The sequence below is a fragment of the Lynx canadensis genome, chromosome A3 (assembly GCF_007474595.2).
Source record: "Lynx canadensis isolate LIC74 chromosome A3, mLynCan4.pri.v2, whole genome shotgun sequence".
NCBI lineage: Eukaryota > Metazoa > Chordata > Mammalia > Carnivora > Felidae > Lynx > Lynx canadensis.
The window spans coordinates 131,685,891-131,701,300 of NC_044305.1; the positions used below are offsets into that span (position 1 = coordinate 131,685,891).

General features: G+C 36.7%; 1 protein-coding gene across 4 annotated transcripts in view; it reads left to right on the forward strand.

The window, feature by feature from the left end:
* ROCK2 (Rho associated coiled-coil containing protein kinase 2) overlaps positions 1–15,410 on the forward strand; it is a 138,586-nt gene that overhangs the window by 73,225 nt on the left and 49,951 nt on the right. For all 4 annotated transcript variants that reach the window (XM_030311635.1, XM_030311636.1, XM_030311634.1 and 1 more), the window contains exon 5: positions 9,736–9,996. In XM_030311635.1, the coding sequence (XP_030167495.1) occupies positions 9,736–9,996 (261 nt within the window). The remainder of the gene's footprint in view (positions 1–9,735; positions 9,997–15,410) is intronic.

Here is a 15,410-nt window from a genome sequence, read left to right on the forward strand (position 1 = left end):
TGCAGTAAAATGAATGGGTCATAGCATATACTGTAATCAATTTTAGCAGATTATTTCCCACATCTCAGTGCTTATTTTTTCATGACTATTCAATATTTAATTGTATGAAGGTCCCCATACTTTGTTACTATACTCTTGTTGGAAAGGGCTTTAAGAATTTTTCTTATATAAATTATGATACACCATATATTTTTGGCCCATCTCTATTTCTTAATATATATTCTTAGTGTGATTTGAATTTAATAGAGGAATATTGGCATATTTTAAAAAACTTACTCCTTTGCTGATATAGAAGACTTTTTAATGCCATCTCTTATATACAGTTTACTGTGTTCTTTGCCTGTTTTTCTAATGTCCATATGTTTATGGTGAACACTTCCTTATTTTTCTTTATAGTTTTATACAGCTAAGTAGGTGTGTACCCTTAAGTACTTCAGTTTACTTTTAGCTTTTTTAAATTTAAGTTTAGGTATCTCTTTTAAAGTTTCTCAATCTAGGGTTTCCCTCCTCTTCTTTTGTCTCATCAGTTTATTTGTGGAAGAAACCTGGATTTTGCTGCTTTTGTCTTTGTGTAGTTTAACTTTGTAAGTTGGTAATTGGATATAGAGGATCAGAATCAGGTATGATTTTGGAGAGGGTGGCAGGGCAACTTCATGGGCAGTGTTTTTTTTTTTTTCTGTTAGGCTAATGTCTGGTTTCTCTCTGTTATTCTACCAGCTACTTGTGCTTAATGCCTAGGTCTGTTAATTTGTTAAGGATTTCAGAATGGTGATGCTCCAATTCAGTCATGCCTTTTTTTTACCCTCCTAGTCGTTCTTTTTTTACTATATTGACTGGAATAGTTCTATAAAGAAAAATATTCCCCCATTTACTATTTGGTTACCTAGTAGTATAATTCTGGGTAGAGAAGGACAGGAAGGACAGGATAAATCCTTTATTTTTTTCCTTATATTTACCAGTTTTCAAAATAAAGGATTAGTTTCCTTTTATTCTCTAAAGGTGAACAATTTTGGGGGTGATGTATCACTTTGAACTCAGTCTTAAAACCTGTTTGATGTTTCAGTCCTTTGAATATCTTATTGATGCTCAAAGTTTGACACCTTTGTCCTGTTCAGGTTGGTTCCTGAGTCCTTTACCTTCCCTTCCCCTCCCTTCCCCTCCCTTCTCCTCCCTTCCCCTCCCTTCTCCTCCCCTCCCCCTCCCCTCCTCTCCTCTCCCTCCTCCCCTCCCCTCTTTTTTCCTTTCCTTTCTTTTCCTTATTAAAAAAAAATTTTTTTTTAGTGTTTATTTTTGAGAGAGATACAGACATAGAGCACAAGTCGGGGAAGGGCAGAGAGAGAGAGGGAGACAAAGAATCCAAAGTAGGCTCCAGCCTCTGAGCTGTCCAGCATAGACTGCAATGTGGGGCTCAAACTGAAGAACCGCAAAATCATGACCCGAGCTAAAGTTAGACGTGCAACCGACTGAGCCACCCAGACACCCCAGTTCCTGAGTCCTTTTGCTGTAAACTTAGCCGTCTTTGATAGCTTGCTATCTGATATTGTGGGAAGTTCCAGACCAATCTTGTACATTTTCTATCCTTGATGTGGAATTAATCATGCTTATACCTCCATCTTTTAATACGTGGATGAATATTTCTTTAGATCCCTGGCATTGGATTTGCTAGGTCATATGGTGTGCCCATTTGACACTTTGATAGATGGTGCCAAATTACTGTGTAAAAAAAGGTTTGTATGAGTTTATATTACTCTAATTATTTAACATTTTTATTTCACTGCATTTTAGCCAATACTGAAAATTGTAGTTATTTAAAATTTGTATTAGTCATATCCTCAAGAAAAAAAGATGTTATTGTGTTAAGCTGGATTTCCTTGGTTAATTATGAGGTTCAAGGTATTCCATATGCTTGTTAGTAATTTGTATTCCTTTATTGCTTATCCCATTTTTCTCTGTGTCGTTTCGCTGTTTTAAAATCGATTTATGGGGTGCCTGGGTGGCTCAGTTGGTTAAGTGTTAAGCACCCGACTTTGTCTCAGGTCATGATCTCGTGGTTCATGGGTTCGAGCCCCGTGTCGAGCTCTGTGCTGACAGCTCAGAGCCTGGAGCCTGCTTCGGATTCTGTCTTCTTCTCTCTCTCTGCCCTTCCCCCCACTCACACTCTGTCTCTGTCTCTCTCAAAAATAAAATAAAAAAACCGTTAAAAAAATAAAAGTGATTTATTAGAATGGTAATGGACCCTGTATAATGATTCTTTGTTATATATGTTGGAAATATATTCTCTTGGACTATTACTTGTCTGTTGCTTATTGAATCTTTAAACATAAATGTAGTCATATCTATGCATTCTGTATTTTGATTTTTGCTGGGGAATACCTTCCCCATCCTTAATTTATAAAAATATCCTTTATACTTTCTTTAAATTTTTATATTTGATTTTATTAAAAAAATTTATTTTTACTGTTTGTTTATTTTTGAGAGGGAGAGAGAAAGACAGAGTACAAGTGGGAGAAGGGCAGAGAGAGAGGGGGACCCAGAGTCTGAAGCAGGCTCCAGGCTCTGAGCTGTCAGCAGAGAGCCCAGCGTGAGGCTCGGACCCACCAACTATGAGATCATGACCTGAGCTGAAGTCGGAAGCTTAACCAGCTGAGCCACCCAGACGCCCCTAACTTTTTATATTTTAATTTTGAGAGGAGTGGGAGTCTATTTCTGAGTCACCGGGAATTTATTTTTTTATATGTGTGAGATTTTCACAAATGGGCAGCCACGCCCAATACCATTTGTAGAAATGCCTTTTTCCCATGAAATAAATGAAATGTCTTTTATATCATTGACTAAATTACCATATACACATGAATTTCTTTTGACTCTGTTCTGTTATTTTGGTTTGTTATTTGTTCCTGCACTAAAATCACATTGTTGTATCTGGTAGGGCACGTCTTCTCATTGATTTCCTTTTATAATATTTTTGTGGCAGTTCTTAATCATTTTTCTCTATGAAGTTAGAATTAGCCTTTCATTCTGTTAAAAAAATACACTACAGGGGCGCCTGGGTGGCGCAGTCGGTTAAGCGTCCGACTTCAGCCAGGTCACGATCTCGCGGTCCGTGAGTTCGAGCCCCGCGTCAGGCTCTGGGCTGATGGCTCAGAGCCTGGAGCCTGTTTCCGATTCTGTGTCTCCCTCTCTCTCTGCCCCTCCCCCGTTCATGCTCTGTCTCTCTCTGTCCCAAAAATAAATAAACGTTGAAAAAAAAAATTAAAAAAAAAATACACTACAGTTTTTTCTTGCATTGCTTTAATTGATAGATATTTTTGGTTCTTTGGATTATTTTGGAATATTAAGCCCTCCCATAACAGGATAGTATATCTCTCTGTATACAGTTTGCTTTTCAGTAAACTGCTTGCCATCAAATATGTTCAGAAGAAACTCAGGCATAAGAAAATTGGTTTTTAAAAATGTAGACGTTATAAAATGCCAAAAAAATAACACTGGTTCAGTCTTTCAGTATAGTGTTGAATTAGTAGAAATTTTTATCCGTATCTTTTTCATTATTTTAAACTTAATGATTAAGTCTGATGTTTGTTGAAGCTTTCTGAGTAAGCTGGTAAAGGATTTGGTCTGTTTGTGCTTAGCTCACCAAGTACTTTTTAATCAGGAATAATGTTGAAGTATTTAAAAATGTTCTCTTTAGCTGCTTTCAAGATGGTTTTTTTTTGTTTAATCTGTTACTATAGTACACTAAATTTTTTTCAAGGTAGTATAACATGTAAAGAAAATGCCACTTGCTATAATTTTGTATTCTGAATAGAGTACTGAATTTGATTTACTAATATTTTAAGGAATTGTTTGTGTGTATAAGTGACATTTGACCTTTGATTTAATTCAAAGTTTGTTTTTTTTTTTTTAATGGGTGATGGGCATTGAGGAGGGCAGGATGAGCACTGGTTGTTGTATGTAAGCCAATTTGACAATAAATTATATTCATAGAAATAAACAAAAAAAAACACATGGGCTTTCTTGATTGGTTTTCGTATCATGGTGAGACTACCCTAATAAATAGTTGAGAAACATACCACTTTTTTCTGAGCTTTGGTACAGTTATATAAAATAGAAACTCTTCATTCCCTGAGGCTGAATTGAACTTACTTGCAAATCTTTTTTTTTTTTTTTAATGTTTATTTTTGAGTGGTGGGGGAGGGGCAGGGAGAGAGGGAGACACGGAATCTGAAGCAGGCTCCAGGCTCTGAGCTGTCAGCACAGAGCCTGATGTGGGGCTTGAACTCACTGACTGCGAGATCATGACCTGAGCTGAAGTTGGACACTTAATGGACTGAGCCACCCAGGTGCCCCTTGCTTGCAAATCTTTTAAGCAAAAATTTTCAGTATATTTAATGACAAATATTTTAGCTTTTAAAATTTATTATGATAAGTTTCAAATGTACCCCAAAGTAGAAAGAAGGTATATTAAATCCCTGTGTACTGTTCAGTCAGCCTCAACAGTTACCAACCATGGCCGGTCTCACCATGGTTCAGTCACACCAGAAATTGGCAATTTTTTTTTTTTTTTTTTTTGTAAAGGGGCATTTAGTACATATTTTAAACTTTGTGGCCCAAGATGTCCACAAATCAAAGATTTTACGCTGATAGTTTATATAATGAGAAAACACATTTCTTCACATTGTTGATGAAATTCAAAATGTGATAAAAAGTACAATTTTTTAAAATACAAGTCTGTTAAGAAGAAGAGTGAATTTATTTTCTGGGGCAATAACATTTTGTTGAATTGGGGTTCACAGTCAATGTTTGTAGATGTTCTATTAATGCTAATGTGTAATAAGATTTTTTACATATTTTATTAGAAAATACCTTTTCACACAGGTAGGTACTGCCAGATACTATTATCCATCAGCATATTTTTTTTTATTTATTAATAGGATTTATTTTTAAAAAGTTTTACATTTATAGAAAAACTTGAGGAGATGGTAGAGAGCTCTCATAATACCACCACCCTCCCACCCCGTAATGTTTCCTCTATTAACATCATAGTTTTGTACATTTGTTACAAATAATGAACCAGTATTGATACATTATATTAACTGAAGTCCATAATTGATTCAGATTTTCTTCATTTTTACCTCTGCTCTTTTTCTGTTCCAGGATCCCATCCAAGATAGTATGTTACTACATTTAGTTATCGTATCTTCTTAGGCTCCTCTTGGCTATGGGAATTTCTCAGACTTCCTTGTTTTTGATGACCTTTACAACTTTAAGGATTACTTATCAGTTAATATCGTAGGATATGTGTATAGTCTTCTATTAGAATTTGATGTTTTTCTCATTATTTAGATTCAGGTTTTGAGTTTTTAGGGGAAGACTACAGAGGTAAAGTGCCATTTTCATCACTTGTTAAGAGTATATACCAATACTTTATTTATGACTTGATGCTGACCTCGAGCAGAGGATTCTGATTGAGCATATTTATCACTTGGAAGATGTTTATAGAATTCTGTTAAATTCTTATCTTGATATTTACATTGTAACAATGTCATCACACTGCAGGTTAGTTACTTCCAACTGCAGATTGGGTAGAAGCTTCTCAATTACAGAGTTTAAATGGATTTTGAAACATGAAACAGCAAAAAGAAAAAAAAAATACCGTTGGAACTGTGAGACTGTAGTTTGAGCTCAGAAAATACATCCCTTGCAAATTTGTGCACTTGAGTGGAGAACTCACTTCTTGTTTTGATTTTGATAGCAATGGGAAGTACAAAAAGGGGCTTGATGTTAGCTGTCATCAAAAGTTTAAGTTTTGTATATAAGCCCTATTTTACCTTGTCATTTTAGGTTCTATTAATTACGAAACATTAAGGCTGCAGCTAAAGCTAATTTCCATGCTATTGAGTGTTCAGTAATAGTAGTTGAGGATGGTCTTGATGAGAAAAATTTCAGTTTCAGCTCTAAGCGCAGATCATTGCAATAAAACTTTCCCAGTGCTAAGCCGTTGATTGAACTGCTGTATGGAAAGTGAGTCAGGATACACATCTTCTATTTCTGACAAAAACAGATGAAGATGGTTAAGTCCACAAAGAGCATATAACAACCATTAACAGTATTCATTTATTACATGAGATTCAAATGTATTTTCCACTGAGTTCTTATATAAGATCAGTATTACAGAGACTAACTACAGACTTAAATGTCATACATTTTCACAAGCTTTGTAAATTTGTCCAATGAAAACCTTTTCTGCTCCACATATATTTTTACTACCGTCTTTTGTTAACACACCTACTTCAGTTTGTACTGAATTAGTGTTTTCTCAGCTTCTTCGAAAATATTTTTGCCTGTACTTGACCTATGCAGACTGTTTATAGAGGCTAATTCTTTACTTCATATTTGGCACTTACTCCTCCAATAAATGGTAATAACTGCATAGTATCAGCAACATCTGTTGACTCACCAAGAGCTGAGAAAAACCACTCAAAATCATTTACCTTGTTTTTTAATTGACTACTGATATTGCCCCCAGTGTCCTCAACTCCTTGAGCAACTGTTGTTGAAAGACTGATAGCCTTGAGTTGATTTCCGCTGGACACATTTCTTCTGCTGATGCAATGAAACACAACTTAATTAATTCGCTATTGGTAAATGGCTTTTCTTGCTTGCCTGATAAGCCATCTGGAAGCATTCTTTGGTTTTGGTCTTACATATGTTTAGAAAACTTTAACATTTTTCCATAGCTAATTTTAATCTTTTAATTTTGAAGTACTAAAAAATTACTAGAATTCTTGAAAGACTTTTTGCTCTCCTACCCAATCTTTTCTCCCTTTCTTCTGAGAGAGCGCTTGCTGTCCTAAAACTCGGATGTTTTTTCTGTACTCGATCCCTCCTTTCCTTCTTCCCAACTAGATCTTTTATCATCCTTTTTATTTTTCTCATGTGATTTTTGACTAATTCAGGTTTTTATTTACCTCTTGAGTCAGTTTATATTTTCTGTGACGGTATCCGTCTTCTTTTCCACTTTTGTATTGAATAGAGTATATGTACATTTTTTAGTCTTAATGTGTTTTTTTTTTGTTTTATTTACAAAATACACCCTTACTTTGGTTTTTTTTGTGTGATTATTTACTGCTTTAAAAAAATTCCATAGCTCCAGTTTTCTTTAGATGTATATTGTTCTTTTCTAGTTTCTTTATCTGCCTAATTTTTATTGTCCTTACTTTACAGTGCAGAGACCTGTGTGATTATTGCATATTGAAAGGATAAGGAGAAATACCTATAAATGCATTTGAAGTTATAAATTTCCTTTTGAGTCCTGCTTTAATTTTGTCATACTTTAAAATATTTTTTTTTGTCTTAAAAATTTTTTTCTTCATGTTTATTTTTGGGAGAAAGAGCACAAGCAGGGGGAGGGAGGGAGACATAGAATCTGAAGCAGGCTCCGAGCTGTCAGAACAGAGCCTGATGTGGGATTCGAACCCACGAACTGTGAGCCAAAGTTGTATGCTTAACCGGCTAAACCACCCAGGTGCCCCATGTCATACTTTAAAACAAAACAAAACAAAAAAAAAAGATTTTATTTGTGACATACCCGAGAAATATATAAAACAGACAACGAGAAATATATAAAACAAACAACAGGATTTATCACAAAGCAAACACCCATGTATTTACTACTCAGGTCAAAAAATAAACATTGCCAGAATTCCAGAAGTTCTCTTGCACTCTTTCCTAATCACTACCTCCGTGTGTTCTGCCGAAAATAACCACTCTTCTGACTTTATTAGTAATCATTTCCTTGCTTTTCCTTCTCGTGTATCACCTAAACAAGCACCCATGATCTTTAGTTTTCCTGTTTTTTGAACTTTATATGAGTGAAATCGCTGAATATCTCTTTTGTATATAGCTTTTTTGTTCAGCATTATGTTGGAAAGAGTTATCTAATCTAGATTGCTACAGTTTATTAATTTCATTGCTGTGTTTTATTCCATTGCATGTATATATCATAATTTATTGGTATATTTCAAAATGTTATTTGTTACAAGTAGTGTAAATGTTTCTTCTTTTTAATTTCTTTTTTTTAATCTTTATTTATTTTTGAGAGAGAGACAGAGTGTGAGCAGGGGAGGAGCTGAGGGGAGGGAGACACGGAATCAGAAGCAGGCTCCAGGCTCTGAGCTGTCAGCACAGAGCCCGACGCGGGGCCTGAACTCACGAACCGTGAGATCATGACCTGACCCGAAGTCGGACGCTTAACCAACTGAGCCACCCAGGTGCCCTGTAAATGTTCTTGTACTTAATTCTGCTGCGTTTATTCCTAGGAGTGGCATTTTTGGGTACCTGTAGTCTATCTTAGTAGGTGGTAATAGCTTTTTTTTCAATGTGATTATAGAGGTTTAGTTTCTAAGTTCCCTTTGTCCTTGCCAGCACTTGGTATTGTCACTTTTAAAAGTTGATCATTTTTGTGCTTGTGAAGTGGCGTTTCTTTTACAGTGATTTAAATTTACCTTTCTTTAATGAAATTTCATGCCTTTTCGTCTTTGAATATCTTCTTATGTGAGTATCTTCTTATGCGTGCTTAAGTCTCCTCATTTTCCCATTACGTTGTTTGTTTGTTTGAAATAATTGATTTGTAGGAATTCTTTTTCTTTACTTTGAGCATGAGTTACTGCTTCGGTTCTAGTTTTTCCCTATTTATGGAAACCTTTTCTGTTTGTGTTGCTTGCTTCTGGGGGGGTGGGGTGGGACGTGGGTGGAATATACAAATAACTTTTCTTCTGAATTTGTGATTCCTGTCTCTTGGGGGGGGGTCAGTAGCAACCTAGCTAGGTGTAATATCTCTGGTCCCACTGCCACTGCTCTAGTCTAGGTGCTGGTAGCACCTGCCATATGCTGCTTAGGAGCAAATCGTGGAGAATAGGAGAGAAGGCCCTGTTTTAACTGTGGCTACCAGGGACTTGCTCTTTTCCAGTGGTGTGGTGCTTACTCACTCCCTCTTCTTGTGTCCATCGAATGTGGTATCTCAAAGGTTTTTCTCAACTGCCTCTATCTCCTCAGCTTTCTTCTCTGTGAATTAGGTGCAGTAACTTGTTTTGTTTTCAGAAAGCTGTTTTTTTTTAATTATGAATTCTTTGGGTTTTTGTTTTTTTTTTTTACCTTTTATGTTCCTCATTTTTACTGTTTCTCTTTTAAAAATATTTCTTTTCTTTTTTTTAATGTTTGTTTATTTTTGCGAGAGAGAGCATGAGCAAGGGAGGGACAGAGAGAGAGAGAGAGAGAGAGAGAGAGAGAGAGAGTGAGAGTGAGAGTGAGTCTGAGGCAGGCTCCAGGCTCTGCGTCAGCACAGAGCTTGATGCAGGGCCCGAACTCATGGATTGCAAGATCGCGACCTGAGCCCAAGGCGGACGCTTGCCCGACTGAGCTACCCAGGCGCCCCTCTTTTAAAATATTTCTATTTAAATAGATTTTTGTATTCTCTAAGAGGAAAAATGACTCATTTATGTGTTTCTTGTCAATAAGCATGAGGAAGATAACCATATAAAAAGTTTTGTCTGATACTTCCTTTTCCATTAAAGATGTCCAAATCTAAAATCAAAGATTTCATAGAATTAAACTCTCTTGGTTGTAAAATAATTTGCCTTTTTCAGCAGTAATGATACTTCTGGGTTTTGTTCCTATTAAGCTTTTGGTTTTCTTTTTTCTAAAAAAATGTTTTTTCCTTCCCATTTTGTTTTCCAGCTCTTTTGTGCTTTTCAAGATGATAAGTATCTGTACATGGTAATGGAGTACATGCCTGGTGGAGATCTTGTAAACCTTATGAGTAACTACGATGTCCCTGAAAAGTGGGCCAAATTTTATACTGCTGAAGTTGTTCTTGCTCTGGATGCCATACACTCCATGGGTCTCATTCACAGAGATGTAAAGCCTGACAACATGCTCTTGGATAAACATGGACATCTAAAGTTAGCAGATTTTGGCACATGTATGAAGATGGATGAAGTAAGTAATAAGCAAGTAAAAAAATGCTACTTTAAAAAGCAATTTTTTTAATCTTTATTTATTTTTGAGAGAGAGAGAGAGAGAGAGAGACAGAGCATGAGCTGGGGAGCGGCAGAGAGAGGGGGAGACAAAGAATCCGAAGCAGGCTCCAGGCTCTGAGCTGTCAGCACAGAGCCCGACATGGGGCTTGAACTCACGGACCGCGAGATTATGACCTGAAACAAAGTCAGACGCTGAACTGACTGAGCCACCAGGCTCCCCCCAAAATGCTACTTTTTAAAAACAAAAATAAAAGAAACTTCAAATCTTTATTTTTTTTGAGCAAAGATAAATTTAGTTTTGCTAACTGTGTAGTGACTGAAACAAAACTTTTTTTAACTGATCATCTTGTTACAGAGTGCTTTATTTATAATTATGTAGCATTGGATTTGGTGAATATAAGAGAAATAAGAATGCAAATAACTTTAGGCATCTTCCTCATAGAATGTTGATAAGCAGTTGCTACCAATCAAAACTACTGCATGTGTAAAATGATCCGGGTGAAGAAATAAGACACAAAATGTAAATTAAGGTACATGGGTATTTCCATCACCATTATTATTTCTGTATTTTTCCTTTAAAAAAAAAAGCTAAGGTAAGAAGTTTATGATCCTATCACCTGCTAACCCTGTCTGCGTCAACCACATTGAATAAATTTGGGGACGTCATCTGTTGTGTACTTTACCTGGTAAACAATTCACATTTTGATCAATAGATTCAGTAGTGTTAACGTCATAGCTGATTATGTTGATTTATTCCTGTTGTAAAATTTATCTCTTTTTCTCTATAAGTGTACTGTATAAATCCTGTTTCGTTTTTTAGTTTCCCTGTTGGATCTTGGGGGGTGACTTACATCCATCAGACTTTCTAAACGTTAATGTAAATTGACAGCAAACCGGATGCCATCTTTTGTATGGTGTTTCTTTTTTTTTTTTTTAATTTTTTTTTTTCAACGTTTATTTATTTTTGGGACAGAGAGAGGCAGAGCATGAATGGGGGAGGGGCAGAGAGAGAGGGAGACACAGAATCGGAAACAGGCTCCAGGCTCTGAGCCATCAGCCCAGAGCCTGACGCGGGGCTCGAACTCCCGGACCGCGAGATCGTGACCTGGCTGAAGTCGGACGCTTAACCGACTGCGCCACCCAGGCGCCCCTGTATGGTGTTTCTAACCTTCCAGTATGCCTGTATAGCTATTCATATTTCATAACCAGAATACTTTACCAAAGAAAAAAAGAATATCTTGTAAAGATATTTATTTTGAAGTAAGCTGATTTTCCTTCTCTTTGCCTCTTACTCATGCCACCTGTGTGACATTCACTTCTATAGATCATACTGCCCCCATCAGCGATCTGTAATGTCCCGAGCTCAGCTCAGATTTTACCTCATTTAGAAAGTCTTCCTTATAATCCTAACCTGATGGATCACTTTCCTAATGTTCTCACTTATTTAGAATTTGTGCTGTTTCATAGGCCATTTTCACGTATCTAGGTTTGTATGTCCTGTCTACTCAACTAATACTTAACATTCCTTTCTCCTTTGGTCTTCTTCCTGGATTTTGTCCTTGTGTCCATGTTCTGCATTCATGAGTCCGTGTTTAATAGATGGAGCATTTGTCCCCAGAGCTCCCTCTTGTGGTATGAAATGGTTAATAGTAAATAGTATGAAATGGTTAATAGTAAAAATTATCTTCAATGAAAATAAAGTATAAAATAATTTCTAATAGGATGCTAAACTTTTTTATGTCTGTTGTACAAAGTGAGTGATGTTTATGTGTTGAACTTCCATGAGTGTATTCTGATTTTAATTAAACCAAAAACTTTTGGGAGGGTGTAGAGAAATAAGTCACGTCACATGTTTTTAGGGTAGTGAAAATGAAAATGACTAAGGAAAGAGGGGTATATAGAGTGTGAGAGTGTGAGAAACAGGACAGAATATGGTATTTATAGCATAATCTTACAAGCATGTAAGTAAATACTAAATTTAGCAATTTAAATATCTTAAATTGTCTCTTAATAAGACAAAATAAAACGTGGTTTATATAATTATGTACTATTTTTTAAGTCAGGTACATATAGCTGAGCTAATCATAATCCTTGGTTCATCGCTTATTGTTGTTAGTAGTCAACAGAAAGGCTTCATCTTGTTTTTATTTTATAATGTTTTCCCCCTTTCTGTTTCAGTCTTATTCTCTCTTTCCCTGATAAACAACCAGTGTCATGTGTTTACTACAAGTTCTTGCACGCTATTGATATGATGTACATATGTGTAAATGGTATCATGGCACGAATGTAATTTTTTTAAACTTCTTTCGCTTAACACTGTTTTATATCTTTTCTAATATATGTAAATTAGCTCATTGCTTCTTAGTATTCCGTAGGGTCTGTCTGTTAATTTTACTTATTCCCCCTTATGTTGGATTCCTAGACCACATCCATTCCCCTGCCACCAACAGTGCCATGTTGAGCCTAGTTAAACTTAGATGTTGAACATCTTTAGGTGTGGCCCATGTGTATTCTGACAAGGGTTTCCTCTAATACATACCTAGAGGTGGGACTGCTGACTCAGAGGATATGTAAAGTACGAACTACCTGACCTCTGGAATGGCTGTGATTGTTACAGCCCCTGCTAGTAGTGCATTAGCGACCCTGTCTCCGTGTCGTCACTCCCCCTTCCTATTACTCACTCTCTAACTCTTACCAGTTCCATGGGTGTAAGGTAGTAGCTTAAAAAAAGAAATTGCATTTCTTTCATAACTAATGATAGCAAACTTTTCTTCGTGTAATTGCCAGTCGTTTATCTCTTGAATTACTTGTGTGTGTCTTTTGACCCTTTTAAAAGCAACTTGTTGAAGTGAAGAATTCCTTATGTAATCTCGACAGTGACTCCACAGATCTTCCGGTCAGCTACCCGTTTGTGTCTTTCGAACAGAAATTCTTATTTTCCATGTAGTGAAATAGGTATTTTTTAAATATTGAAGTTTAAAAATGTTGTTTGTTTTACCCCAAACTTCCATGCCTCAAGTAATAATAATGATGAGAACAACTATGTATGTTGGAGAACAAAGGAGTTTTTTTATTAAAAACTGTAGTACATAGGGGCGCCTGGGTGGCGCAGTCGGTTAAGCGTCCGACTTCAGCCAGGTCACGATCTCGCGGTCCGTGAGTTCGAGCCCCGCGTCAGGCTCTGGGCTGATGGCTCAGAGCCTGGAGCCTGTTTCCGATTCTGTGTCTCCCTCTCTCTCTGCCCCTCCCCCGTTCATGCTCTGTCTCTCTCTGTCCCAAAAATAAATAAACGTTGAAAAAAAAAAATAAAAAAAAAAAAACTGTAGTACATAGAATTCATGATCTTGTCATTTTAGCTGTTAATGTAAATAGTGCTGTTGCATATTTCAGGTTCATCACTTTATCTGCCTCTGTTTGATTCTCATTATGGCCTCAAAGCTGTTAGAGGTGCTCCTGGCTTCACTCTCTTTCATCTGCTTGTCTGTGGATGGGATCAGCACCCTGGGGTGTGGGTCAGGTCTGGCCTGTGGCCTGTCTTGTACTAAAAACGGTTTGTCCGGTTTTAAAAGATCCTTAAAAAAAAGAGAGGGAGAAGGTAGTAGATAGAGATCCTGTGTGGCCACAAAATCTAAAACATTTACTGGCCCTTTAAAGGAAAGTTTGCCAACCCTTTACTACAATATTGACCGAGATTCTCAAATTATTTTTTAGCTCTTCTGGCATCATATGAAACAATATGCCGTGGATAAATGCAAAAATAAAATACAACTAAAAATTATACAAGGACTAGGCTAATTTGTTACTGTCACAGTTCATTAAGAGTAATGGTATATCTCATTAAGTTCGCTCATTAATAAACTGTGGTTAATACAGGTTTTTTTTGATGCTGTTATTCTTTTTCTCTCTGGAAAAAATATGTAGATGTACGTGAATGCCCCAGTGTGGTATATTTATATCTAGGTGTATCTCCATGATAGCCGAGAAGTACTGCTATTGAAATTACTTGCTTGTGTTGGGTAAATTGAGTTTCTTCTTTGCTCGTCATTAGGCACTTCATAGCCACTTTTCCAACTTTTAAGGCACATTTTACATTAGTGTTTTAAATTACTTAGAAATAATGTAAAATTATAACCCTGAATATTCTAGTGTATACTATTTGATTAAATTGAGGCTATACTTCTTTAAAAGCTAATTGGCAAATTGTTACTGTTCTTAACCCTTCTAGAAATGACATCAGTTTTTAAAAATGGAGGTGTTTCTACTCGGGTTTCTGAAAAAAACCCTATTTTCTGCAAAATTATACATGAAGAAGAACAGGTTTTTGGACGCGGTCGGGACAGACCGTTCAAAAGCTATGCAGCTTTGTAACCAGAGCCCAAATGAAAGTAATAATTGGTACCCCAGGAGATAACTGGAATAACAGGCAGCTTTTTGTGCCTTGGGCGCTGTGTAGTGCAAACGGAGATGGGCTTCTAAACCAGTTGGGCTGTTTTTAGACAGAACACAAGAAGAAGTAGGACTTTCCGCTAGCCCAAGAAGGTTATGAGGCAGGGGATGTGCCTATTTGAGAAAGGAGTTCCTGGTGCAAGTACTTATTTTTAATTATTAAAATGAAGCAAATAGACTCCTGCCTATGTAGCAGTCAAGCTGAGGCCGTAATGTGTCTGATAATTAAGAACGCCATTTACAAGTTTTCCCACGTTCACAGGAAGCATTTATTATTATTTTTTAAATGTCTGGTTTTTTTTTTTAATGTTTATTTATTATTGAGAGACGGCATGAGCATGGGAAGGGCAGAGAGAGGAGAAGACACAGAATCTGAAGAGGCTCCAGGCTCTGAGCTGTTAGCACAGAGCTTGACGCGGGCCTCGAACCCACAAACCCAGCAAGATCATGACCTGAGCCGAAGTCAGACGCTCAACCGACTGAGCCACACAGGCGCCCCATAAATGTCTATTTTTGAGAGAGATAGCATGTGAGTGGGGAAGGGACTGGGAGAGAGAGAGGAAGACAGAGATTCCCATGTAGGCTCCCTGCTGTCAGCACAGAGCCTGATGCAGGGCTCGAACCCAAGAAACATTAGATCATTACCTGAGCTGAAACCGAGTCAGATGCCACCCAGGTGCCCCATTACAGGAAGCATTTAAGAATAGTTTCCTGGACCAACCTCATGATTTGTGATGGACTGATTTTGTGTTTTTAGTAAATCTCTTCATTTATGATACTTTATCCATTATGCCAGATATATTTTAGCAACCATTTAATCTGATCTATTTAAAGTATTTTTGAGGAAGTTTTTGAAAATACATACCTGTTTATGTTGCTCTCCTGCTTAGATTTCTGTCATCTACTGAATAAAGTTCAGACTCCTTA